The 27,427-nt window shown below is 50.0% G+C and overlaps 2 protein-coding genes and 1 long non-coding RNA gene across 4 annotated transcripts; 2 read left to right on the top strand and 1 right to left on the bottom strand.

Annotated features, from left to right (window-relative positions):
• The first annotated feature begins 1,213 nt into the window (after nt 1-1,213).
• On the top strand, nt 1,214-3,661 carry Pgbdf (plakoglobin binding and degradation factor). Of its 2 annotated transcripts, XM_048437809.3 has the most exons (3): nt 1,214-1,317; nt 2,726-3,038; nt 3,118-3,661. In XM_048437809.3, exons 1-3 carry the CDS (start codon nt 1,305-1,307, stop codon nt 3,362-3,364), a joined length of 573 nt encoding a protein of 190 aa, XP_048293766.1. In that variant the 5' UTR covers nt 1,214-1,304; the 3' UTR covers nt 3,365-3,661. The 2 variants fall into 2 exon arrangements, with proteins under 2 accessions (XP_048293766.1, XP_048293765.3); XM_048437808.3 differs by lacking the exon at nt 1,214-1,317 and having other exon boundaries at nt 2,512-3,038.
• Mmp28 (matrix metallopeptidase 28) lies at nt 2,325-26,446 on the bottom strand. Its single transcript, XM_087910167.1, has 8 exons — nt 26,090-26,446; nt 14,989-15,068; nt 14,708-14,895; nt 10,270-10,494; nt 7,349-7,594; nt 6,742-6,891; nt 6,281-6,448; nt 2,325-5,409 (listed from the first exon to the last, which is right to left on the bottom strand). The coding sequence occupies exons 1-8, from the start codon at nt 26,198-26,200 to the stop codon at nt 5,015-5,017; spliced, it is 1,563 nt and encodes a 520-aa protein (XP_087766293.1). The 5' UTR covers nt 26,201-26,446; the 3' UTR covers nt 2,325-5,014.
• On the top strand, nt 5,219-14,431 carry LOC148120830 (uncharacterized). The gene is made up of 3 exons (XR_015738790.1): nt 5,219-5,358; nt 13,299-13,536; nt 14,306-14,431. It is a non-coding gene; the product is annotated as an uncharacterized LOC148120830 (long non-coding RNA).
• Nucleotides 26,447-27,427: the final 981 nt, after the last annotated feature.

Genomic DNA, 27,427 nt, shown 5'->3' with positions numbered 1-27,427 from the left:
GTAACAGGGTGCTTGCCAATAAATGCAGCTCATTCCTTTCCCTCTTTGGATGGAGATCAGCTTATTCCAAGTTTTTACTCATTCCCAGTGGGGGTCTCCTCTCCAGGGGGCTTCTGAGTGGCACTTGAATGGGAGAGACATGCACCCCACATTCTGGTAAGATTGCTTGCTTATATGTTTTCACTGAATACCATTTTTATTCTGAGAACAAGTCCTAACATGATTTTTTTTGCTAGTGTTGTTTTTATGACACTCTACATTTTTAAAAAGATTTATTTTTAGCTTATGTGTAAGTATTTTGCCTGCATGTATGTGCCATGCACCACATGCGTGCCTGATGCTGCAGAGGCCACAAGGTGGCACCGGATCCCCTAGAACTGCAGTTGTAGATCATTGTGAGCCACCATGTGAGTGCTGGGAACCAAACAGGGTCCTCTGCAAAACAACAAGGACTCGCTGGGCTGTGGTGGCGCACACCTTTAATCCCAGCACTAGGGAGGCAGAAGCAGGTGGATCTCTGTGAGTTCGAGGCCAGTCTGGTCTACAAGAGCTAGTTCCAGGACAGGCACCAAAAAACTACAGAGAAATCCTGTCTCAAAAAAACAAAAACAAAAACAAAACAACAACAACAAAAAGCAACCAAAACACACAAAACAAGGGCAACCTCTTAATGACTGAGCCATCTCTTCAACCCCACCCCCACATACATTAAAATTCCATAAACCCCAGAATTACCCTGAGAAAAATGAAGGACAAAGAACTGTTGGGTAGATTGGGCCTGGGGAGGCAGGCGGGATGAACAACTGGGCCTTGGAACATTTGTGTCTTAGTAGGATGTTGCCTAAGTCACAGGCTGGGTTTGTTGGTTCGGGTGTGCCTGCCAAGGGGTACTGGGCCTTATGACTCAAGGAGCTAACTCCTGGTGCCCACATGTAGGCTTCACCCCCAGCAATGGCCTAACTCAACTGTTCCTGTTAAAATGGTTTTTGCTGAAGGTCTGACAGGTTTTATATTTATGTAGTAGATCCGGGATTTGAACCCAGTCAATCTGGGGCCAAAGCCATCCTCTATTCTCCATTGGACTCTTCCTTGCAACAAGGTAGGGAACATGAGAGTTTTGAGTCTGGAGATTCTGGAAAAGGCATCGGTCCTTAAGCAGAGCCCTATGGGCAGCTGAGGTTCTAACCCCACCCCCTATGATCCAACAGAGGTCCTGGAAACCATATGGAGTTCTATAGGTACTGGGCATCCTTTACATCCCAGTCCCTGACCAGAGGGAACAGACAGTAACTCCATTACCAAGAATGGATAAGCATGGTGAGTGGGGCTAGAAAGGGTGCAAACCGAGATAGGACCACTTGATCCATCTTGGACCAACTAGCCCATCACCATGGTGACATTAGAAAACCTGGACCTTTTCTCAGTTCCTCATTCATGTTGTTTTGTTACAAGCCCTCTGCTTTGCCCTTCCTAAATATTCTTATCCTCTACCATCAGTTCTCTTATCTTCACTTGTTCCTGTTCAGACCTCGCTCCCCCTTATCTTCTCTGGCCTTGGTGTAAGTGTAAGCACCGCAGCAGCTCGGCTGCCAGCTTGTATTCAGGGCGGGTCTTCCCACAGCAGTTAAACCAACCTAGAAACCCCTTCACACAAACTCTTAGGTGTTTTTGATTGTGTCAATTTAAACAGTTAAGATTAACCAACACAGTGCCCAACACACGCACACGCACACACGCACACGCGCACACACACACACACACACACACCTTCTTGTTCACTGTTATCATTCTATTCCATTCCTAACTTGGGGAAAAGATGGACAGTGGTCTATAGAAATTGTCCTTTGACCTTTCCAGGGCAAACCTCAAGTGCTGCCCCCTTCTTTGCAATGTAAGTCTAGCTGTCTTGGGGCTGCCTATGTGCTGATGGAATGGCTATCTCTGGAGAAGACCTGCTTAGTTTCAGCCCAGGAACTTGCTTCAGGTCCTGACTTACTTGCAGTTATGATGTCTGTCTGTCAGTTAGAGAGGGGGGCATGTGGCTGAAATCCACTTGCAATTGGCCAAGCCTGAGAACAGTTTCGGGTTTAGTTAGTTATGCCTATTCAGCCAGTCTCCCGTGACACTGGACTTCCACCACCACAGAAAGTCAAAATCTGGCGGCAGAGGCAGGCAGATATTTGTGAGTTCCAGGTCAGCCTGGTTTATATAGTGAGTTTCCTTGTCAGACAGAGCTACACAGTGAGACCGTATCTCAATAATAATGTTAATATTAATAATAATAGATTGTGATGATTGTTTAAACAACCATAAACGACCACCTATTGAAATGACAATTGATGTTTATTAACGTTGGGTAACCCTCCTCCTTCCGTGTTGGTAATACATGTTCGTTGATTGCTTGCACAACTGCAAGCAGGAAACTGTGTGCTTTACCCAGACATTATCTAGAATCAGCCTCACAACCACTCTTGAGGTAGGTGCTACTTTTCCCGCTTCAGAGACGGGAAAATGGAGCATGATGGAAGCGAGGTGATTTGTTTGGAATCCTTAGCAAGGAAGCTCAGGAGAGAGGGAACTCAGCAGCAGTCCGGGAATCTGGGACTCCGAAACCCTTTGGCAGGCAGCATCTGTCCGGCGGCATCTCCCCCACGCATTCTGGATTCAGGCTTCCGCAGCAAGCAGCCAGGACAGCCGGCTGCACTGACTCCCTCCCCGCCTGCAGGTGTGAAGACCCCTCTGTGGAGGAAGGAGGTGGAGGAGCCCGAGGCCAGGGAGGAGGAGCTGGAGGGCAAGTCGTCGTCGTCGTCGTCTTCCTCGTCTTCGTCGGAGGTGGAGAGGCCGGACCCTGAGAGCACGGCGGAGGTCGAGGAGGATGGCGATGCCAGGGAGCGAGAGGCCCGCTCGGTGTCCTACAGCCCTCTGCGCCAGGAGCCGAGCAGCCAGCAGGTGGCGCTGCTGCGCCGCTCGGACAGCAGCTTCTGGGGCTGGCTCAGCCCGTTCGCGCTTCTGGGTGGCCTTGGGGCCCCCGCGGACAGGTGAGGTGCAGACACCCGGGGCCGAGCTTTAGGGAGGAGGGCCGCAGGGCCCCTGAGCACTCACGTCCTCGGCCCGTAGGAAGCGTGGTGCCCCGGAAGAACCGTGCGTGTTGGAGACGCGGCGGCGTCCACCGCGCCGCGGGGGCTGTGCGCGCTGCGAGATCCTTTTCTGCAAGAAATGCAAGAGCCTGCATAGCCACCCAGCTTACATTGAGCACTGTATTCTGGAGCACCCTGACCCGGGTAAGGGAGAGGCCGCAAGGAGCTCTGAGAGCATCCACTCTCAGCCTCTGGGTCCGCAAAGCTCCAAACTCTTCTATCTCTAGTGCGTTTCACAGAACTGTCCTTTCAAGCCGCCGTCCTTAGCTCCTCCTTCCGGTGAGAAGGTCCACTGTCGGTTCACGGTCTCACCTGTTGTCTAGCTGAACTACAGCAGGCCCTGCTCTCCAGACTGTATCCAGCACCTACAACCCTCCTGATCCACGCCTCCGATACAGCCTCACCGACATCTTTTTAGGTCCTTCTGGCCAGGTGAACAGATGCATTGCTTGAAGAAAAACAGCTTCGGGGTTGCCTCTTTCCCTCTAACCCCTCAATAAAGTCTCCAATTAGAGTCACCTGAAGTGGAGTGGAGTAATAAAAATGGGACCCTCCTTTCTCTCTCCTGGGTACAACCCAAAAAGCAGGGTCTAGCAGGGAGATTCTTCTGTGGTCTACCCAGGACCGGGCAGTACAAAGCACTTGCATCTAAGGGCAGTCAAAGGTCATTTTGTCCACTGCACAGAGAAGAAAGGAGGGCACGGGGCCAGCAATGCCTCTAGGGAATTGCAGGCTGCTTCCCTGCCAAATCATTCTCCAGTCCCTGAGAGCTGGTTCGCGGTGGTCACCGTGTGTGCGCAGCGGCGTTGGTAGGTGGAGGAGGAGGCAGGGTGGGATGGAGATCCAGATGCTAAAATTAATACCGAGACTGGCTCCGACAAAAGGGGAAAGCTGGGGAGCTGGTTCCTTCTTGAGGAATCCCAGCTATTCTTGGCTAGACAGAATGGGCCTCGGAACGCTGCTGCGTGTGTGGCCTGGAGAATGGGGCCGTTGAGAGCAAACAGGCCTCATCCGTTCTGCGGAGCAGCATGGCGGCTGCATTCCCAGTGCCTGCAATGGGCAGACCCTGAAGGATCCTCGGCCATTTTCCTGCTGCACAAGTCGGGTCATCTGGAAGGCAAACTGCGTGAAGAAGGCCTGCGTTTCGAAGAGAGGTACACCCCCTCTCTCCATGACAACCATACACACGCAGCCGGCTGTCCCCTAGTTGGATGTGAGAGCATGGTCTCTGTGTCTCAAGTACCCCGTACCCATCTGCTTCTACTGAGAAGGGTGGAAGGTTCTGTCCAAGGAAGGCTGCTACGCCTCTAGGCTGACCAGCTGGGGGTGCTTCTTCGTCACCCCAGACAAAAAGTCAGGTCCGGAGGACCACATTCCCTTTTGCTCGGCCTCTTGATCCAACAAAGGGCCTCTGACAGTGGAGAGGAACTTTCACTGCACCCCAGCTTTCTAGTGGTGGGAGGTAGGGTGAAGTCTCTGATGGGATAATCCGTGATTTCCCAAGAAATGAGCCCGAAAGGCATAGAAAGGGCGGCTTCTGCAGAGCAGTCCTCCCACCCGGTTGAGTTTTTGCATCCTCTTTGGTGGGGGACTCAGCACTATGGGCATGGGGCTGAACCTTCATCGGAACAGAATCCCCTCAGGAGTGGGAAGGAAAGAGGTCCTTGAAGGAAAGGGCTCTGGGAACCCTGTTTTTGTTTCTCCTTCGACCACGGGAATAAATGCAGATTTCCTGCTGGAGGCCGTGCTACTGGGAAGTTCCTGCGACGACGTTCAAGGGCTTCCTAGACAGGCCCCGCCTCTCAGGCGGGGGGTGGGGGTGGGGTGGGGTGGGACGAGCAACCACGGTTCAACCGTTCATTCAGTACCGGGAGCCTTCAGAAGAGGGCACCTCCTGAGTTGGCATTCCAACAGCCCATCCAGGGCAGCTCTGTGGCCCAGCGGCCGGAGCTGGTTACCCGCAGTTTGGCTTGATCTAGGTGCCAGTAGTGGTCATCTCTGAAGAAGACGACGGAGCCATCCGGCCTTGGCAGGGCGCCACTGATCTCCTCAGGGACCCCGGCCCAGTCCCTCAGGCTGCGGGGATAGTAGGGCTCCACTTGCATCGCCCCTCGAGCCAGCACGTAGTAGCGGGCGCCCTTGAAGAGGACAAGGCGGCGCAGAGGCGAGAAGAAGAGAGCTGCGTCCGGGTGACGGGGCAGACCTCTAGCACGGCACAGCTGTGAGTTTCCCCCCACAGACTTCGTGCCCTGGAACCTCCAACATCGACTCCCTGTGGGGCATTGAGAGAACCAGAGTGAGCTGGAGGTGCTCACTCATTGGCTTTCCACCCCATCTCTGTCCCTTTGGTTCCTTCTCTTTCTGAGAGCCCCAGACAGACTGTTAGCTACCCTTGGAGTCATAGTGTGGCTAAGAACTAAGGAGTACACGGAAGAGGGGAACCGGTTATGGTCCAGACTCCCAGCAGGTGCCAGCAGAGAGCAGACACTGAAAGAATCCGTCTATCCCTGGCTGGGGAGGGTAGGAGGGTGTTGAGAAAAAGGGTAGGGGTGGGGTGGGTGGAGACGGGATTCCCTACCTCGGGAGTGAAAGGGAAGATTGAATAGCCTTAAATTTTTATCGCTCCCCGAATACTAGTAATTCCCCGAGGGCAGTGTCTCCAGTCCCTCCCTCTCCCTGTCCCTGTGCCAAGGTCGCAGGCACTGAGCACCGGTAGAAGGAGTGCTGTTCAACGCAGTATTACCACGTCAGATCGTGCGCTGTCCACCCTTCAGCCATTGCCTTTTATCCGGCTTCCTCATACCTGAGCATTGCTTTCCCTATCCAAGAATTGCGAGTTCCCAAAGCTAAGCGGCATGCCAGCCTCACACAGCCAGGGTGGCAGGGCAGACACCTCCAGACTTTCTGCTGACCTGCAGACTGGAGAGCAGTCCTCCCCCTACTGTTTCTATACCTGACGACCACCGGGACACTTGCTGCTCCCAGCTCCATCCCTGAAAGGAGTCTTTCCTGGGCCACAGGTTTAACAATGAGTTCCACCAGGGACTCATTGCTGGGGATCCTTCCCTCTCCTCACTTCGGGTAGGACCCCCACCCCCACCCCTGGCGCCGCATCCCAATCTCAGCTGACTCAGGACTGATACCTTTGAAGAAGTAGAAGTCTCCATCTTCCAATGACACTGCAGCAGCCTCAATATTGGGGGGCAGCCCAGGCCACCTTTTCTGTAGTGCACGGGGCTCTGAAACATTGCCATCCGCTGTGACTTCCCAGAAGTGGCTCCCTTTGAAGACGTGCAGCCGCCATTGCCCATCTGTCCCCAGACAAGAGACGGCAGGAAAGGCCATTGGCCTCCTGCTGACTTTGGGGGAGGATGCTGCCCTAGACCCGGTTTTGCAGACAAGCCCAAGGTGGGACGCACAAGGGGGCTCAGGGAAGTAGGATTTCAAAGCTGGGACTGAGCTTGACCCCCCCCCCACCCAGGACAGCATGTGATTCCGGATATCTATACTCCAGATACTTCCATTCTCTAGTCATTCAGCTATGGGAGCCCTAGAGATGCGAAAAAGGGAAAAAAGACCCCAGGCACTGTTGGGATCATCTTACCTACGGTGATGGCATCGAAGGAAGAATGGCAGTATTTAGGACCTCTGGTTTCCGGGCGTATCCTCCGGGAACTGTGAGGGTCCCAGGCCTCAAAGTCAGTGAATAGCTTCCCGGGGAGTTGAGTGGCTACTGAACGACCCAGAGGCTTTCCTTAAGATTCAAGAAGAGAGATAGCAGACATTGGTGGACATGCATGGAGGGTTCAAGACCCTTTGTCTGCTCTGCCCTTGATCTGAGACCCAGGGAAGGAGAGGGGAGGGGTGAATGCAGCCCTGGTTCTTGGTGTTCACCAAGAGTGCACTAATCCAGGAATCTCCTCTCCCACCCAACAGCCCAGAAAAGAGATAACGCGAGACTGGAAGACTAAAGGGTTCTGAGCTAAGGGCAGAGGTTTGCACTCATGAATTTCTTGGAACTGATGGAGAAATGGGGAAACACAGAGCCTGTGGATATTCAGATCTCAAGCGTGCCTGAGGTTTTAGGACAGAGAAGATTGAAGCAAGGAAGTGACGGGGATGGGGTGGGGGATCCTGTTTGAGGAGCCAGAGTCCGAAGACTAGAGACCCTAGGGGACAAGCACAGAGTCAGGAGCGGGCTGGGGGCTCACCATACAGGTTCTGCACTGCTAGCACGTCGTCCCAGCTGAGCAGGGCGTCGCGGCCCAGCTTCTTGTAGTAGGGCGCCATGAGCGCGCGTGGAGCGGGCGAGTGCGCGAGGCCGAGCGTGTGGCCAATCTCGTGCGCGAGCACGACGAACAAGTTGCGCCCGCGGCGGCGGCTCAGGGTCCAGCGCTCATCCCGGTCGAAATGCGCTTCGCCCCTACGGGGCAGGAAGGCGTGGGCCAGGGCGCCCCCTGCGAGCGGCACGGAATAGGCATGGTAAGCCGGAACCAGGGGCTCCCTCGCACAGACACCAGGCTCCTACGTGGGGTGTGTGTGTGTGTGTGTGAGAGAGAGAGAGAGAGAGAGAGATTTTCTAACTTCCCTTTCTAGTCTGATAGGCGCGGGAGTGCCAGCAGGAGAGCAGATGTCTAAGGGATCTTAAGGAAAGATCATGGTGGACTCAGCTAGGGGCCAAACTGCCTAGGCTTCGAAGGTGCTAGATTTACCATTTACTAACTGTGTGATCTTGGGCAGACAGCTTAATCTCTGGGAACGAGCGTGTGTCACTTGATTCTTAGAACAGTGCCTATCCTAGGCACTACTAATATCGGTTACCCCTAGAAGGATGGTAAGGATTTGTGCTGTTTCCTGACCTGCCCCCTTCGTGGGTTATGTTCAGGAGTCGGCAGACTGAACACAATGTGCTTCTATGTGTATGCACATTTTCTTAAAAAAAAATTTTTTTTTGGGTCAGGCAGTGGTGGCCTATGCCTTTAATCCTAGCTCTTGGGAGGCAGAGGCAGGTGGATCTTTGTGAATTCGAGGCCAACCTGATCTACAGTGTGAGTTCTAACCTCCAGGACTCAGAAGGCAAAGGCAGATGGATCTCTTCGAGTTCCAGGCCAGTCTGGTCTACAAAGAGAGTTCAAGGCCATCCTGAACTACAGAGTGGGACCCTGTTTTTGTTTGGTTTTGGTTTTTTGTTTGTTTTTTGGTTAAGGTGTGTGTGTGTCAAGTGTGTCATGTACAAGACACCTTGAGGGACTCAATTCTCATCTTCTACCACGTGGGTTCTGGGGATCAGTCTGCATGCAGGCTTGAGAGTGAGGGCAAGCAAGCACCTTCATCCACTGAGACATCTCACGCCCACCCCACTTCTTTTGGACAGGGGTCTTATTTGCTGGCCTGGTGTGGGGGGGGCAGGTGTGCTCACCTGTACAGGCCAGAGGTTGATGTTGGGAAGTCTTTCCTAGTCACTTTTTTTTTTTAACCTTTAACACGTTTACATTATTTTTTGAAAGAGTGTCTCTATGTAGCCCTGCCTGTCCTGGAACTCATTATGTAAACCAGGCTGGCCTCTGCCTATCTCTGTCTCCCAAGTGCTGGAATTAAAAGTGTGCATCACTACCACTCAACTAAATTGTTATTCTATTATGAGTATTAAGCCTGCATGTATGTCTTTACAACATGTGTGCCTAGTACCCTCAGAGGCCAGAAGGGGGCATCAGAGCCCCTGGAACTGGAGTTAAAAATTGAGCAGCCCTGAGATGATAAAAAATCAAACTCAGGTCCTTGGAAGAGCAGCCGGTGCTCTTAACCACTGAGCCATCTCTTTGATCTCTTCGGCCTTCTCCATATATATATATATATATATATATATATATATGTATGTATATGTATATGTACATATATATATATATATGGTGTTTTTTTTGAGAGGGGCCTCTCACTGAACATAAAGCTTGCTATTTTGGCTAGATTGCTAGACTGGTTGGCCACTGAGCCCCCGAGATTTTCCTGTCTCCGCCCTCCCACACCCCCACACCCTGTGCTGAGAATCTGAACTCAGGCCTTCACAACTACGCAGCACTGAGCCCCGTCCCTCCAGTCTCATGGCCACCAGAGTGCTGGGGTCACAGGTGTGTGCGCCACACCTGGCTGATGTGTATGGTTTTTTATAAACATATATATCCTTTGTTCCTGTCTTCTACTAGGGCTCCACTGTGGGCCTCTCTCTCTCCCTGCTATCGTAGGAGTGAGCAGAGGGAGTTAAGGGCCTCAGTGGTTCTCACAGGTGAACAGCCCGTCCAGAAATTATTACATGTGTAGCTTCCAGGTCCTCTTGCTCACACACACCTGCGCTAAGGTTAGCACACAGCACTGTGATAATGTTAGCCTAGAAGCCTCATCCTGGGTCCTTCCAGCCTTGCCTTCTCGAAGCCCAGGTCAGCAGGGACTGACAAAGGTGGAGGCAGAGCCTGGCAAATGCAGGAGGAATTCACGGTTCCTGAATGTGCTTCAGCCGTCTCCTGCGTCTCCTGTGCTAGCCACTCTGCTTAGCTCTCCCTGGAGGGCTCAAATGGTCCACATTCAGAGTCTCAAGGCCAGTGCTGAGCACAATGGAAGAATGTGCTCATTCTTTAGAACTTTTACATTATTATACTGCAGAGGAAGCCTGCAGGCTGGGGACAAATGGAAGCAGCTGTGGCTGGGATCTGTGAAGCACTTCTGTGAATGCTAGGGTGAAGGCCTCTTGCGCTGGCTGTCTGGGGGCAGGGAAGGGGAGGGCTGATGGTGGTCTAAATACCTTTATAAAGTCTGCTCTGGAGAACAATAGAAACACGGGCCTGTCTAGAAGCTGGGGTAGACAGAATCTCAGAATGTTTTCCAAAAATCCAGCACACTCTAGGGTTACCAAAGTGCTTTCCACACCAAACCTTATCTGGCTGTCCTTTCAGTCATTTGGTACATTTTGGACAGAGCCTGTTGTTCCCGTTTTTACAGATGAGGGGATGGAGGGTCCTTTGGGGGGAGAACCTGGCTTGGCCATGGTTTCAAGGAGAATGGAAACTCCTCTGCCACCCCCAGGCTGCCTATCCTAGCCAGGGGCCCCTCCTGCCGTGTGAAAGAGACTTTGTGGCAGCACCTGGGCCGTCGAAGGCATTGGCCAGCCCATCATTGTGGTCCCCTTGGAAGAAGGTGAGGCGGATGTCAGCAGGGCCCGTGGCTGGGGCCTCCCAGAACTCCAGCGCTGACACGTTGCTCCACAACTGGAAGGCAGCTCGCACGGCCCCTCGAACAGCTGGCTCAGGCAGGCGCTCAGGCCAGTTCACCAGGCGGTAGGAGAGATGCTGCTTGTACCATTTGTTACCTGTCACCCAGAAAGGCCGTGTGAGTCACACCTGCTGAGACTGGTCCCCACAGGCCCAGGAGGATGGGTTGGCCTGGCCCCAGGGAGCGGCTGATCTGATAGGGAACTCTCAGCCCTGGCCTTGGGCAGCCTCCTATTTGATAGGAGGGAAGTTACGCCTCTGCTGAAGGGAGGATGCACCTTGGGCAGACTACCCCTCTCCTGGAGAGTCTGCAACCTAGTGGCCTAAGAGGTACCATCTGATGGTAAAGATGTAGCTTCTGCCCAGAAAAGGACCCCCTCAAGCATCAGTCTGAACCCCTGGTCTCGGATTTCATTCCTTCCCGTAGCCCAGGCTGAGCCTGAGAAAGCTCAATGCCTCTGGCTGACAATCACTCGAGGCTGGTCCTCAGTAGCCGGATGGAGAGTCGGTGGGGCCACTAAGGTCACAGCTGCGCCTGCCCCAGGCTCTCCCTCCACCCTCATGGTCTCCTGTCACCTCCCAGAGACTGCACTCTGCAATTGCCAGAACTTAGGGCCTGTGACTGGTCAACAACCAAAATAACCATACATTTGAGGTCTTTCCCTGCCCCCTCGACCTGCTCCCTGCTTCCTTAGGGACTCTAGAGACCTCTGGGTTGAAGACAAATAAGAACAAAGGGTGTGCTTTGTCACAGGCCCGGGTAACGTTTCCATCTCTTCTTTCTTAAGCTTCTTTCCCTTTGCCCCAAACCTCAGTTCCTCCCCAAGGGCTGGGACTCTGGCCTCTGCTATAGCCCCAGGTCATTCATTACATGGGGGCCCATCTGCAGTTTGCTTTGTGGCCAGGAACAGAGCAGCCAGAAAATCTGGCTTCTGAGTTTGTCGGGGATGGCCTCCGAGCCCTGTAGCTCAGAGACTAAAATCCCAAATGGAAGTCTCAGAGCTTGCAGGCCAGATTCTCCAGGCCCAGACTTGGATGACTAGGACCCAGGGGAAGGCGCCTGCCCACAGCTGCAGAGTGCCAGAGAGGCTGAGCTGGGGCCTGACCCCTGGCCCAGTGCTCCTTCTGCAGTCCACACAGAGAAGCAGTCCTCCCTGCAGAGATGCCAGGCCTATAAAGCTGCCTAAACATTAGGGTCAAAGCTTAGCAAGGGCTGAGATTCCCCAGATGGGAGGGAGGTTCACTCTGGCCCTCTCCACCCATGGAAGTGGGGGTGGGGTGCGCCCCACTCCATTCAAGGCAATGCATCTCCTTGGGCTTGTTTGGCCTGGCAGCCACCCAACTACTGCCTCTCAGCCAGTGACCAGTCCTCAGGGAGTGAAGAGGGAACTATTTTGAGGAAGGGAAGGAGACAGGGAAGGTGGAGGCAAGGCTGAGGGTCCAGAGGTGTCCACCCAGGATGGTTCATTCTTAACCAAGAACCCTCTGCGGCTTGCTGTGAGTCTTCACAGGGCACAGAGCAGCGTGCACTGGGCTCTCCTACATCCTGTTGTGAGGGACCCGACTTCAGACTCTTCCCGACTAACATCACCAAACCTTTAACCCTCTAGCAAATGGTATGGGGTGCTTCCCTCTGCAATTATGGCCTGTCATTTCCCCCACCCCCAAGGCGGGAAAGAAGGAGGGTGGTAGTCATTTGAGTAGCCAGGGAAGGTGACAGGTCTCAAGAAAAAAAAAAAAAATCTCTGTGAAGTGGTGTGGGGGAAGGGTAGGGAGAATGAACAGAAACAAAATTGAAAAGAAAAAAAATTTAAAAAGAGTGTTTTTCTTGGGAGAGACCAGGAAGGAAGGAACTGCCTGTGTGTTTGGGTAGGGGCAGTACTAACCCTCTACCTTGGCACCCCAGGAGAAGGCTGGCTGTTTCTGGCCCTAATCCCAAATCCAGCCCATGCAGGGCTGCTTTCCATAGTAACTGAAGGCCCCCCTCCCTGCATGTGGTATTGCCCTCTATGTCCTCTCTCCAGGGTCCCAGTGGGAAGAGGCAAAGGAAGGCACTAAGGAGGACAGGGACAGAAAAGCTAGAAGTGTGGGCTAGAAGGACTGTGGAGTCTTGATGCCCAGCAGGAAACTGATGACAGCACAGGGTATAGGCTGAAATCGCAGTCCTGAATGTACAAGCTCGCAGGAATTGTGGAATCTCTCCAAGCCTCCGTTCCCCCTCTGTATAGTGGAGTCGATGAGGCTTACCTTTCGGAATAACATTGGGAAGTTGCCTGGAATGTGCTGGGGGCTGAGAACATACACATTTGCTTTCACCTCCTTTTTCAACTCAGGTGCACCGCCCAGCACCCCCCCCCCCCACCCACCAACTCTGTGAAGAAACAGGAGGCTGAGAAATCAGCCCTGCAGGATCAGGTGCTCGACCTGAGATTGGCAGATGCACACATATGAATCCAGGATGCCCAGACAAATTTCAATAAGAAAATATAAATACAATTCCTTATTGTTTATCTGACATTCGAATTTATCTGGCAGTCAGATACTCCACACTGTTAGCTATGAATGCACTCAGTTAGATGCTCCCTTGGGGCAGAAGATGGGCTGCAGCCAGAAGGAAGCATCCCCAGAGCTCAGGCTCTAGTGTTTCTGGGCCTGCTCACTTCCCACCACATTCTCACAGGCCTCTTGCGTTCAGTAATCCCAGAGAGCTCTCCTTTGCAACCTAAGAAAGTCTGACTCCTACATGAAGGAGGATGAGGGATCAGAACCAAGTGACATGACTTGGTCATGACAGCTGATGCCTGAACCCAGTGCCTTGTGTTCCCGGGTCATGGTCTTTCTGTTCTGGCCTGTTGTGAGTGTGTCCTTCCCCTTTCCTACTTCACTCTTCTCTGCTGCCTAGAAACACAATGGGATGAACAGCATGCTGACACCTGGGACACCTTGACCCCAGAGCTGACTGTGGATGAATACGGTCATTCAGAACAGGGCAGTCAGGAGGGATGGACAAGTGAATGCAGCAGGAACGGCCTAGCACATGCTTGGGAACAGCCACCCTGCAGCTGCCCACAAGTTCCTTAGCCATCAACTAAGAAATGAAAGCAAATTCTGGATATTCAATCATGTGTTCAGTGAGTGAGGTGAGTAAAAGCAGCACAAATGAAAGTGGCCACCATTCAACGTGTGCACAGTAAAATTATACTTGAAAACCTGACAGAAAAACCTTATCTTGTGAACAACCTTGAAAACTGCAAAAATTGAGCAAAGAAAAACTGTCTTAGTCAAAGCAATCATGGTACCAAAATTTCACATATCAAAACTTATTATTTGCGGAAAACTGACAGAAGCATCCAATATTCATAATAGTAATTCATAATTGTAGACAGGGAGCAATGGCCCTGGAATATTTGAGGGGGGGAGAAGAAGGAAGAAGAAGAGAGAGAAGGAGGAGGAGGGAGACAAGGAAGAGGGAGAGGAGAAATTTTTTGATGTAGGTCAGTGGCATCCTCCTTGGCCCTGGGTTCCAGTCCCAGTACTGGAAAGAAAGGAGCAAGAAGGGAGAAGAGGGGAGGGAAAGAGAAGAAAAGGAAAAACCCAACAGGAGAAACTGTACAGAGCATACACTGGATTGTGATGAGATGTTTAATATGGACGGGTCCCCTGTGACACAAAGATTAGTGGTGGCCAGGACTGGCAGCAGGGTACAATAGGGAGCTAACTGATAACAGGCATGGGGTTTCTTCAGAGGACAATGGAAATGTTCTGGAAAGAGGAATTAGCTTGTGGTAATGGTTGCACAATTCTACAAATAAAATAAACCCTTCTTTTTAGAAGAATGGGATACTCTAAGTGGTAAATTGCACGGCAAGCGAATTCCATCTAAATAAAACTTGTTTTTTTTTTTTAAAGGTGCTATGAACAAAATAAAACTCATCGACAGATCACATCTTGGTTGAATAAGTGTTATGAAAAGTCTCAATTCTTATGGAAATAACTTCAATAAAATATGAACAAGAACCATTGACAACTGTTTAACTGCCCTGTGTAGAATATTGATTGGAGAATTAAGTGGGCTTGATGGGGTTTAATCTGGAGAATACATGTACAATGAAAATTCATCAATGCAAGTATAATTTAGAGTTAAATATCTGTATTCATGATTATAATCCTTAGCCAAAAGATCTGCCCCTCTTCTGCCAGAGGTAAGAGAGGATTCTCTCAAAATTCCTGTTCAATTTGGTCACACTTCTTGGCCACAGGCTCTTCGGGGCACCAGGGAATCCCAGCCTAATTGGATTTCAGTGCACTCACCTGGCTTTGCAAAGCGTTTCTTACGTCTCATTTTGGCCCGGTGCCCAGCAAACAGGGCACTGATCCTCTCTGCCCAAGCTGCATGACTGTCAGTGTCTGCGACCCCACAGCGTGGACGTGTCATCTGATGCAGTGTGGCCTGGTCCAGCACACCACTGACGGGCAGCTGCGACACCCACTGGAACTCTCTGTCAGGAAAAATGGAGAGAAAGGACTACAGCGGGAGGTGGGGCAAAGCTGGAGCTATGTATCTCGCACCCCTTCACATCCCTCCATCATACCTGATGGCATTGCTGAACTGAGTGGAGGCCGCAGCTTTGGAGCCCCGCTCGCTGAAGTACCCGTACTTCTCCAGGAACGCCTGAGGGAAAGAGGAACATGCGGCATCCTTGCACCCAAAGGTCTGAGGCACTTACATCCTGGCCAGATTCCCCTCCTGTCCTGAGAATATTTGTAAACTATAGCAGAAAAAAATTCTGGGATTAAAGTCAAAAGACCATCACAACTAGCTAGAGGCTTGCAGGCAGGCTCTCAATATATCCCAACATCCGGCTTTCTTATAATCTTCTGGCATTGTCAGAAATCCAACAGAGTGTGCTGGACACTGATGGGCGTTGGAGGCGGGCTGTTCTAGATTTGATTTCCATCTTTCAAGTTACTTCTTACCTACATAGGGAGTTCAAGGCCAGCCTGGAATGACGGAGACCCAAGAAGGAAGAAAATGAGGGAGTGAGGAGGGAAGGAGGGATTTTCACACCCAAGGTGTTGTTTATGGGGCCTTCTCAGTGCTTTATCACCCCACCAAGTGAGCCTCATCCTCTGTCAGTCAGCTGCTTGTCTTTCAAGTGCCCATTTCTCAGCTACAGAGGAGTTATTATTAAGAACTATCCTTTTATGAGGACTAGCCCAAAGCACTTTAAAGGCACCTGCCACACCAGAGGAGCCCCCCACCCCCCACGGAGCACTTAGGGTATGCGCTGTGCATGTGTACCCCATCCACATGCATCACATTTGCTTTGAAATATCTAAGAGCTCTAGGAGCTGTAGACTGCTGGTTCTGCCCTGCTTGGTCTTGCATAAAATTTTCCCGCTGATCTTACCTTCTTTTTAATTCTCCTCTCCAAAGGTAAAGATGCTAAAGTCTGAAGTCCCTTTGACATCAAATATACTCACCATCTACCTTTTACCCCATATAAAAAAATGACTTTCTAGAGATGTATATTTTGAATTAGAAATCTGCAACTTCCCCAGAGGTAAAGTGAACATAATTGGATAATGTCCCATGATCCCCTGGCCTTTTATTGCCTGAATGCCCTCACATGCACAGATGAGGGTCTCCCAGCTGAGAGAAGAGGGTGACTCATTATCCTCACCCACCACTAGTTCTATCTTTTGGGGAGCTGGTACACTTGGCTTCCTACTTGCCCAGAGCATTGATGAACCCCATAAACCATACCTTGGATATGAAAAACAAGTCCCTCCTTCCTCTCTCATTTTCTTCCTTCTTGAGTCTCATTTATCTGGCCTTGAACTTCCCCTGTTGGCCAGAATGACCCTGAATGAAGATAAATGACCTCATTTTCCTGCCTTCACCTCCTGAGGGCAGGGATTACAGGCACACATCACCACAGCTGGTGTGTGTGTAGTGTTGAGGATTGAATACAGGTTGTTGTTCATGCTAGGCAAGCATTCTATCCACTGAACCTCAACCCCAGACCTTCAACTTCTTGACTCTAACGTACAGTGTCTTGAATTTTTGTTTATTTTGGGTCAGGGTCTCACTACGCAGCTCTGCCTCACCCAGAGTTTACAGTAGACAAGGTTGACCTTGAACTCACACAAGTCTGGCCGGCCTCTCTGCCTTTTGTGTGCTAGGATTAAAGGAATGTGCCAGCACAACCAGATCCAATATCTTTTTTGCTGGCTTATCTATACAGAAATAATTTTCTGATTTCCTTGTTCTCTTATCCTCACCTTTCTTTGCTATATTTATTTACTCTTGCAGAGGACTGAGGTTCTGTTCTCAGTGCCCACATGGTGGTCCACACCACCTATAACTCCAGTTCCAGGGAACATGGTGCCCCTTTCTGACCTCTGGGAGCTTCTCCAGGCTTGTAGTGAACAGGCACATGTGTGCATATACATAAAAGGAATGTTTTTTAGAAACCCAAACAAACCAGGTGGTAGTGCACATCTTTAATCCCAGCACTCAGGAGGCAGAGGCAGGCAGAGTTCTCTGAGTTCGAAGTCAGCCTGGTCTACAAAGTGAGTTCCAGGACAGCCAGGGCTACACAGAGAAACCCTGTCTCAAAAACCAGTAACAAAATAAAACAAAGAAATCCACAATATAAATGAAAATATGATAAAAATAATTTTAAAAAAACCAACAAAGCAAAGCAAAGCAAGCAAACTAAACATTTGCATCCACCTTTAGCGACCTCAACTGTAAGACTTTAATAAACAGAGGCTTTCTGTAAGGAGCCCTGGTTCTGGACAGCTGACCCCTTCGCAAACCAGCCTTGCTGTTTCTCTGCGGGTGGGTTAGCATCAGCACTCTGGTTTTCTCCTTTGCCTTTGTAAATGCATGTCATTTTCAGACACATACGGGATGCAAGGGGTTTGAGCGTCTCCATCAAGAAAATCATGTGTTGCTCACAGGACTTGAGCTAGAGAATATTTCTAACCCTGATCCTACTTGGTAACAGACACAGAACATCTTGGAGCCTTGGTTTTTTTGGTTGTTGTTGTTTTCCCCACAGGATCCCCACAAGGACTACAGGCAAAATTGTTCAGAGTATAGTAGTACATGCTTGTGATCCTAGCACTCAGGAGGCCTTTGGCTCAAGACCAGCTTGGGTAGTGAGTTCAAGGCCATCTAGAGCTACAGGGTAAGACACTATCTCACAAATAAATATAAATAAAGCACTGCACATCTGGCTCGGTGCCAGGCACGTAGTAAATGCCCAGCAAGCACTGGTTTCATTGGTGAGCAGGGAAAATTAACCACAGGCTTTTGGCATACAGCCCACCTGTGCCTCTGTGTCTGCTCAGGGGCTGCTCCCAGGTATTGGCCTCATGTCAGCCAAGTTCAGGTTCTCTTCCTTGCCGCTCCCCTTTCCCTTGGTGAGGCTGGAAAGAGGACTTTAGAGGGAAGCCCTTTAACTGGACCAATGACTTTCAAGAGACCAGGTCACAGGTCAGCCCTGCTGGCGCTCCCTTGTTTCTCTCCCCATAAACCCGCCCAGACTTTATCAGGGAGTTGGCTGAGGTTCTGGGACAGCAGGGAGGAGGGGAAGTTGTATGGCGGGGCCCCTGTTTCCTGGCTGAGCGGCATTGCCTGGTACTCTGGCAACAAGTTGAGGCAGAGGCGGGTTCAGGGGTCATCAGAGGGGAAGTTCTGGCCTCTTCAGCGGCTTAGCAGATCTAAATTCCCAGTGAGCAGAAAGAACACCCCGCCCAGGCCACCAGCACCAGAGAATGAGAAAAGGCATTTTAAGAATTTGACATTTCATATTCCCATAACAGCACTCAGATATTACAATGTGGATCATGTAGATTTATGAACTTTCATGCTTATGTATACTATTGCATATTTAGGCATTTAAAATGACACAGAGGAAGGGCCCCTTTGCTACTGTTAGCACTCAGAAATTCTGGGCAGTAGAGGAGTGAGGAGGTAACCAGGTTCGAATCCTGCCTCTGGAACTGTCCTTAACCCTTTGCTATTTTTCTGTCCCTCAGACTCTCTGCCAAGGTGACAGAAATGACTCGCTTTGAATGCGAAGAAGAGCAGGAGTGGGGTGGGGAACAGGAATCTTACAAGACTCAGACCAGTGGAAGAGCACCAGACTTTCATCCCTGCCCACCACCTGCCCCTTCCAGGGTGGCATTTCTCCTCTGGCTTCCATTTTTTGAGGCTAGGCTCTTGTGTCTTCGGGACTCGGAACTCTATCCAAGGTCATAACCTTTTCCGCTTTCCTGAAGGTGGTGCCAGGCAGTTCCTCCCTACCCTGAAGTACAAGCAAGTGACTGTCTCTCTACTCTGGTCTCTCTCTACCTGCCTGTTCTTTCTCCTGGGGATCCCAAGGCTATGTCTAAAGGGAGAGGAAGCTGAGGACCTTGCCCTTTAGGTGATTCACCCTGCTTTGGCCTAAAAACCTGTGCCAGCATGCCTTGCCCATCTTGAGTAAGGATGGGGCCACGTTTCTGAGGAATCATCTCTGAAAGTCCCGGGAGTGGCTGTGGTGCCGGAGTGAAAGGAGCTTGCTTGCACGATCAGGCAGATGGGTGGAATGGCTGTTCTACAGGATGTCATCCAGCATGGGTCCCTACTTGTCATGAGAGGGTGTGTGTCTAGCTCAGTCTGTTTAGTGCCGGAGGGAAGGAAAAATTCTGGCCATTTCTGAGCAGGGTAATTGGGCAGAGTGAAGAACTGAGTCACTGGGCTGAGAACCGGGTGAATCTCTGTTCTGCTGCTGCTGCTGCTGTGTTCTCAGGCCTGCCATTCTCTGGGTCTCGGGTTCTTCTTCTATAAAATGGGGGTAGATCCCTAGATATAGCCCAGGCCTTGCTGTCGTTGTAGATCAATGACCAATGTGTATACTCTGACAGAGTTGCCTGACCGGGTGGAAGACCACACTGCCTGACCTCACCACAGCATCCCCAGGGTCAGGAAGATGCCCTAGGAAAGCCTCAGGGAAGCCATCCTGCTAAGAATATCATTTTAACTTTTGCAGTCACAGGGGTGACTCTAGCAACAAACCTCTTAAATACTCTCTGCATCAATTTCAGAAGCAAAAATAAAGCAAAGAGGTTGGCGAGATGGCTCAACAGGTAAAGACACTTGCCACAGACAGCCTAAATTTGATCCCCATGGTGGAAGGGGAGAATCTACTCCTGCAGGTTGTCCTCTGACCTTCACAAGTGCAGAGTGGCACACATTGGTATGAACACACGTACACGTGCACACACAACAACCATAAAAGTAATACAGCATTTAAAAAATTGCAAAATGACAAACTCATGCAGAAGCTCTGCTGTTTTACCCACGCTGCAGCCCATCTATTTTCCCTTTCCTTTCTCTTGTCATTTCTTTCCTTTTCACCTTCCCGCCTTCCTACTATACCCTCCCTTTTAATTTGGTTTTTGAGGTGCTGGCTGTCATGAAACTTGCAGTAATCTTCCTGCTTTCGTCTCCTGATGCTGGGACCACAGACGTGCACTACCACACTGGGCTCCATGTCATATCCCATTTCATGGTTTCTGTCTCCACATAGACACACTGTGGGTTCCACTTACCCTTCAAATACATCTTTAGCTAGTAGCCAAGTTAAGATGTGAGGGAGGGACAGCAGCTGGTGTCCTGCCTTGACCTGCTCTCTGTGTAAAAAGGTTTCCATGGTGACCAGGAGCACAAGCAGTCCTTGAAATCTGTGGAGCTTTCTAGACGTGATGCCTCTTTTGAATGTTACAACCACCTTGGAAGCAGACAGCCAGAGCAGATGAACTTATTTCCATGTTAAAGGACAGTCACTGCCAGGGGAGCACAGTGGCCTGTAGACGTGTCCCAGTGAGGGGTAGAGCCAGTGATTGAATCCAGAGACCCTCTGACAACTAGTCCAGGTGTTTTGTTGACATCTGCATTAGCGATTCTGCAGCTTTCAAGCAGAGGAGGGGTGGGGGAGGGACGGACAAGCTCTTCTCCCAACCCGAACCTGGAAGCAGTGGCTCTCAGCTGTACCGGAGATGAAGCTGGGGCTTTTCCTTTGCAGGAAGTGAGGGTAGCTTGCCTAGTGGGCTCCATGGTTGTCAGATGGAGCCCAGGATGGCTTTTTTTTTCCTCTTCACACCCTAGCAGACCATCTAATAAGCCATAGGTTCCCAACTGCGCTGAACCCTGTTCCTGCAAAAAGGCCAACATTTGGTGGATAAAGGCTTTTCCACCAACTTGTGATTGTCTGTGACCCCTGGGACCGCTCCTTCTACTTCTGTCCACCCTCTACTCATTAGTCACTATGCTGAGCTCCTGGGAATGGCTTCCACACCCAGGCTTCTGGTTTCTGACTCACAAAAAGTCTAATGAATGGCCCTGGGGTATGAGAAAGAGACACTACATCTTGGCGTGGATACTCCACAGAAGCCCAAGAGAGTCTCTGGAGAAAGAAAACAGTCCAGTTTCTGGTACTGCACACTGGGGTTGGCTGTGCAGATATGGGTAGGTCACTGAGGGAAGGCAGGTCCTGGAAACACTTAGTAGTCTGGTTGTTGTAAAAAGACTCAAACAAAGCTAAGGGTAGATAGACAGATCCCTTGGGACAGTTTGTCGCCTAATATACGACAGAACCTGGCTGGAAATGGGGGCCAGGGTGATGATGTCATTCATTAACCCAATGTTGCAATTCAGTGCGGGGGGGGGGGGGGCTCTTCCTATTTTGGAGTGTTGTGACTGGCTCCGATTTTCCTAAGTGGACAACAATGAACTTGTTCATAATGCTTTGAAAGCAGTAAATTTTTTCCCAAGCAAAACCCACTCTGGAAAGCCCTTGATGTTATCACTCTGCACACAAAGGAAACATAGACCCGAGCACACTGGATATAGGAACACATGTGACAATTTGAGAACACAGACACACCCAGATGGACATGACCTACAATCCCAGCACTAGGGAGACTAAGGCAAGAGGATCCAAGCTTGAGGCCAGTCTGGGCTACAAAGTAAGATTCTGTCTCAACAAAAAACCAAAAACTCTAAAGTAAACAAAGCTACAGACACAGATATAGCCATACAGACAAATGCTTGTACACACACATACACACACACACACACACACACACAGATGCACAGCTACATAGGCACAAACACCAAAGCCAAACAACATTTTAGCTAGAGAGAATTCTAGAAGTCTTTCAAACCTTTTATCTCCTGATTTTACGGCAGCTCATAGAAGTGAAGGAATCAACCCATGATCACGTAGCTTGTTTTGTTCTTTCTTTCCCTCCTGTTCCTTTCCTACCATCTCTAGATTGTAAATCTAGATCACCGATCTAAAACCCTTCCTCCTAGACTGTGCGTGAAGATATACATCTTTAATCCCAGCACTTGAGAGGCAGAGGCAGGTGGATTTCTGTGAGTTCATGGCCAGCCTGGTCTATAGAATGAGGTCCAGGACAGCTAGGGCTACATGGAAAGACCCAATCTCAACACCCCTTCCAAAGGTTTTCTTGTACTCTGTAGACATTTAAAGCTTTGAATTTCACTAAATGAATATTGCTTTAGCTGTATCCCTAAATACTGCTGGGTCGTGTGTTCTCCAGTTTTTCTTGTGATTTCATTCACTTGTGGGTAATTCAGAAGTGTGTTGTCTAATTTCTCAACGTTTAGAGCTTTGTTGGGTATCCTGTTCCCAATTCCCAGTTTAGTTCTGCTTTCGTCAGAAGGCATCGCCACATGCACTTGAAAAGAATTCATATCCTGGGATTTATAGGGGGCATTTTACCAACAGTATCAACTAGGTCAATACAGTTGACACGGTTGCTCAAGCCTTCTACAACTTTAAGCATTTCTTTATCTTTTTAACTTATTATTTGTGTGTGTGCATGTGTGTGTGTGTGTACACACATGTGTACAATGGCATTGGCATGCATGTGTGGTGGTCAGAGAACAATCTTTTAAAGTTATTTCCATTCACTGGGGGTTTTGGAGATTGAACTGATGTAGTCAGGCTATCGTGCTTGCTCAGCAAGTGCCTTTACCCACTGAGCCATCTCAACATCCTGATATATAAGCACCTCTGCTGGAAATCAAACCCAGGACCTACACATGGTACCAGCACTTCACCACTGCTCCAAATGCCCAGTTTTTTGTTTTTATGTATTTATTTTATTTTTGAGACTTATTTTATTTTTTAGAGTCTCTTGTAGCCTTGGCTGTTCTAGAACTTGCTAGGTAGCCTCAAACTCACATGCTTCTCTGCCTACCAAGTGCTCGGAATAAAGATCTGTGACACCATAAGGCCACTGGTTTTTTGTTTTTAACGTTTATTTATTCTTTCTTTGCTCTGTTTTTTTTTTTTGAGACAGGATTTCTCTGTGTAGTCCAGGTGTCTTGGAACTTGCTCTGTAGACCAGGCTAGCTTTGAACTTGGAGATCTGTCTGCTTCTGAGTGCTGGGATTCAGTGCTTGCGCCACCACGCTTGCTTTGTTCTGCTCTCTGTTGGGTTAGAGATGTTCAAACTCTCCCACTCTCCACAAAATACCACATTTTAGGCAGGTAATACTGGTTTATGCCTGTAATCCCAGCCTTGGGAGAGACAAAGGCCAAAGGGTCACCATAAATCTGAAGCCTGGAGCTCCATAGTGAGACTTTGTCTTAGAAAGCAAAGCAAAATTTAAAAAGCCCAACTCCCCCCTACAAAAGAAAATAATCGCACCACATTTTATATGAGTCCGTTTATACAGAATGTCCAGAATATTGCAAATATGTGGAGGCAGATCTTTGCAAGGCTCTGTTTTGTTTTCTGTGTGTATGGGGGGAGAGTGGGCGGGGACGAACGTATGACTGACTTCCTTAACCTATCACAGTACATCCTTAACCTATTTTAGTCTATTTATAGTTACTATTACACCAATATTGCACTTCCCACTTGACACATCCCATTTTCTGTTTCACACCAGTTACTTCCAGTTCACAAATCTACGAGCCCATGACAGTAAAATTTCATTTTCCTACCCCTTCCTGTCCTGCACGACTGTCAGACATCTTGAATGTGGTCCACAGACCAGCACATAGCGTATTTTCCTTTAGTTAGTTGTCTTTTAAAGAAGCTCCAGCAGGAGACAACACATTCTATGTGCGCTCATTCCTAAGTTTTGTTCTCATGGGACCATTTTCCACACTAAATCATGGCATCACTGTAGGCTCTCATGGACACTTGGGGTATTCAGTCTTTGTACATTTTGGGGGGTCTGGGTCAGACGTCTCACATCTTTCAGACCGGTTCAATTCCAGAGTTTTGCCTTCTGTTCCCAGTCACATAGCAGTTGTCCTCAGTAGCCCCACATGCCCTCAACTTGCACACGCCAGGGAAGTCATCCCATACAGGCGACGGCATACCCTTAAGTCTACTCCCTTGTCAGCGGAACAGCGCGCCAATCATTCAGGCTGCTTCAACAGCCCTGAACTCTGGATTTCGCCCCCCTCAGTTCAGCAGGACTCGGCTCTGCTTTTGGTCCACTTTCCTGCACTGCAGTCATGGAACTGTGTCCAAAGCAAGAGCTGGGGAGGTGGCGGCCTCACCCTCAGAGCTCCCGTTCTGTGATGACTGTATTTCCCCCAGTAACCCAAGGTTCTGGTTGAGAGCCAGGGTCAGAGAACAGCCCCAAGCATCTTAGAGTGGAGAGAAGCTACCCTGATAGGCAGGCCTTCTCTGAAGTTTTGATCCACAGTATCTGTGAACTTCATAAAGTCTTGCTTTATTTCACCAAATCTTGGAGGTAGGTTTGTTTCTTTCTTTCTTTTTCTTTTTTGGTTGTTTTTGTTTTGTTTGGTTTTGATTTTTTGATACAGGGTCTCATGTATCCCAGGCTGACCTCAAATTCACTATGCTGCCAAAGATGACCTGAACTTCTGATCCTCCTGCACAGACCCCCCAAGTGTGGGGATTACAGGTGTGTGCCATGGTGCCTGGTTTTATGAGACATAATTTGTCATAGCCATAGTCACTGACAAACTATTAGGAGCTGCAGTCCTCTGTTGCTTGTTGGCCGGTGCTGGAAATAAATGCTTTACATGTTTTGTTCTGTGCTATTGTTGGAGAGCTAGACTCCTGGCCAGGAGCTCTAAATCTGCAGCTCAGTGCTCTAAGATAATGATGCAGATAATTCCAACATCAACAGTAAAAGAACTTCTTTGGACAGACTGTTTTCTATGCACTAGGTACCAGACTGAGTGTTTTAGATACATAATTTCAGTGAAACCATACAAGAATCTTGTGGAAACAGACATTATGAGTGCCTACTGATTAAGCGGCTTGCCCTGTACATGCAGGTCTGGAAGCCCATGTAAACAATGGACATTGTAACCATGCCCAGAAACACAGATAGACTCTCACACACAACTGTATATACCCACATGTGCTCCTGCATAGACACACGGAGATGTACACCCACTACACATTTCCAGAGCATTTACCCATTTAAAACAGTTTTAATGACCAGAGTTTAAAATCCCCCTCCCCCAATTTATGTTAAACAGATTGAGTCCCTACTCAATCTGCTAGATATTAAGTTTCCCAAGCATACCCCAAGATGAAATTCTCACCATCTGGGTCCACCACAGGCATGGGCGGCAGAGATACTGCCTCTGTTCCTCTGCCAGAAATTGCCTAGGGGGAGGTGGGGTGGGACTCTTAGCAAGACTTGGCCTTGTAGGCAGAAGCCTTCTCCTGGCACCTCAAGACTGCACTTGATGCTGTAAGAGCAAATCCAGAGAGACAAGCGAATCCTTATATGCGAAAGCAGAGAGTGCCTCCTCTATAGCAAAGGGAAGGGCTGACTGAGTTGAAGGGCAGATTGCCTGGTCCTTTCCAGATATCCCCAAACCGTGATGGGAACTAGTGAATGAAAGGAGTCTGGGGCAGGGGAGCAAGGACCGGCACAGAACCTGGACTCAAGTGTTGAAAGTTTATTTCATCTTTTCTTACAATAGTGCTATTCTTGAGAGGTGAAAAGAACAGAGAAACGCTTTCGTGTGTGCGTGTGTGTGTGTGTGTGTGTGTGTGTGTGTGTGTGTGAAATTGGTATTAGCACAAAGTGGAAAACAGACCCCTTACACTAATCCTCATTCCACTTCACTAAGGTTCTCCACTGTACTACCAGGTAGTTGAGAAAAGTGAAAAGAAAAATCTTTTGAGGCTTACCTCTGCCACCTTTTCTCACTTTCGGTCCTAAAGCACTATTTAAAGCTCCCTAATACCGGCCTCTGCAGACTGTCCCCGTTTGACGGATTAAACTAGTTTTTTAAAGCAGTTTAAAAGGCTTGCTTTCGCTAGGCAAGCCAGGAGGCCACGGTTGCTCTGGCCAGTCAGCAGTACCCATTGCACTACACCCAGGGTGCGGGACATTGCATGGGTGAGCGGCTTAGTCGCCCCAGCTTAGCGGTAAGGTGGAGTTCTCTCTAGGCTCTAGCCTGCCCGACTGTCCCGTCTGGTGGCTGTCTCTTGACCCTGCTAGTCAGTGCAGGATCGCAGGCCTGCAGCTCTGGCACAGGGAGAAATCCTGTCCCGTCTCTTTGTGTGCAAGTTATCAGAGCGAGGGCACTCAGTTGGTCGCTCGGAGGGGACCGTGGTTGGTGTTCCCCTCTCCGCCGCGGGCACAAACCGTACCTCTGCCTCCTCGCGCAGCTTCGGGTATCCTAGCCGGGCGGGCTGTGCATCCCGGCAGCCCCACAACATCAGCGGCAGGGCGCGCAGCAGGAGGCTCACGCCAGTCACCATCGCCGCGAGCTGCGGGTTGCTAGTGGTCAGCTGTGCCCGACTCCCGCGAATGCCAGTTTGTTGTGGTCCACGGGCGGACCTGCCAGCTTCCGGGGCTCCCGAGAGCCCTGCTTCCCCGCCGGCCGAGGTCGTCCTGCACCCGCGATGCCCGCACGCCGGTCGGCCGGCCGGAGGACTGAGAGGGCGGAGGGGAGGGAGTGCCGGGCGCTGCCCCACCCACCAGCCCAGCAGCTCGCCCAAGACTCTTCCGCCCGCGGTGCAGCCTCGCCCGGCGCCTGCTGCCACTCTCCTCCTTGGTCCCGGTCTCTCCAGGAAGGACCCGAGCGGATAGGTCTCCTAGTCCTTCAGTTACCTAGGACTTTGGTAAAGAAGGATCCTGGCTTGCGCAGGGCAGGGCTTGTGGTTTCAGTCAGGTGCGGGTCGAGGTCACTGTGAGAGAAGCCAGGGCTGGAGTCAGGGAGTTGGGGGCTTGAAGTTTGACACCGGCTTCTTTGGAAATGCTCTGAGTCTCGCCCCAGCCACCAGCAGGCTGTGTAGTTTTGGGTTACTCACCCTTTTTGAACATCTTATCATGTGAAAATAGAACATCTTATCATGGGGAAAAGGATAGATTTGGGGCTTTGGGGGAAGATTCGATGATAATACCTGCGCATAAGCAAGCATGATGCCTGGTATTACGCGGAACACAGTAAATGGCAGGATGCAGTGGTGACACCTTTGGCAAAGTGTCGCTTTCTTCATGAGTAAAAAGAAAGTATATGACATTTAGTACTCAGAATAGCATGAAAACGAAGGGCATACATCCCCCAAACCTCCATTTAACCTACACAGTGAATGAGAACGGAACGGAAAGATTTCTCTGGCTGCCATTGCTACACATATACTGAGCGAACGTGAACTCCATCACATCTACTGCTGAGAATGTCAGGCGCTGTGTCAGTCCACTCGCCTGTTAAAATGTAAATGGGACCAGGATGTCGCCCTTCTGGAATTAGGTGAGAGTTGCAGAAATAATCTGCAATCTATTAAATGCTAAGCAAAAGTAACTCAGTGTTCTGAACCCTGAGGCTCAGGGCTTCAATCGCTCTCAAAGTTTTGTGCTATTAGAAAAAGACACTACTGGGGTAGAGGAGTTGGAAAAAGTTCTTGAATTCACATCTTATAAACAGGCATTCCCTGTGTGGCACTAACTGGAAACAGCACCCTCTTCCACCATACCTTCCAACC

The sequence above is a fragment of the Myodes glareolus genome, chromosome 9, assembly GCF_982192425.1.
Source record: "Myodes glareolus chromosome 9, mMyoGla1.1, whole genome shotgun sequence".
In the NCBI taxonomy this organism is placed as follows: domain Eukaryota; kingdom Metazoa; phylum Chordata; class Mammalia; order Rodentia; family Cricetidae; genus Myodes; species Myodes glareolus.
Note: the sequence above shows the minus strand (reverse complement) of the source record. Positions and strands in the feature narration are given on the sequence as shown.

Coding starts and splice junctions, on each gene's coding strand:
- Mmp28 (XM_087910167.1), bottom strand. CDS start 26,200: ATGGTGACTGGCGTGAGCCTCCTGCTGCGCGCCCTGCCGCTGATGTTG. Junction 14,896..14,988: donor CAGTTCAGCAATGCCATCAG/GTATGATGGAGG, acceptor TTTTCCTGACAG/AGAGTTCCAGTGGGTGTCGC. Junction 10,495..14,707: donor GAAACGCTTTGCAAAGCCAG/GTGAGTGCACTG, acceptor TCTGGGTGACAG/GTAACAAATGGTACAAGCAG.
- Pgbdf (XM_048437808.3), top strand. CDS start 2,512: ATGGAGCATGATGGAAGCGAGGTGATTTGTTTGGAATCCTTAGCAAGG. Junction 3,039..3,117: donor CTTGGGGCCCCCGCGGACAG/GTGAGGTGCAGA, acceptor CTCGGCCCGTAG/GAAGCGTGGTGCCCCGGAAG.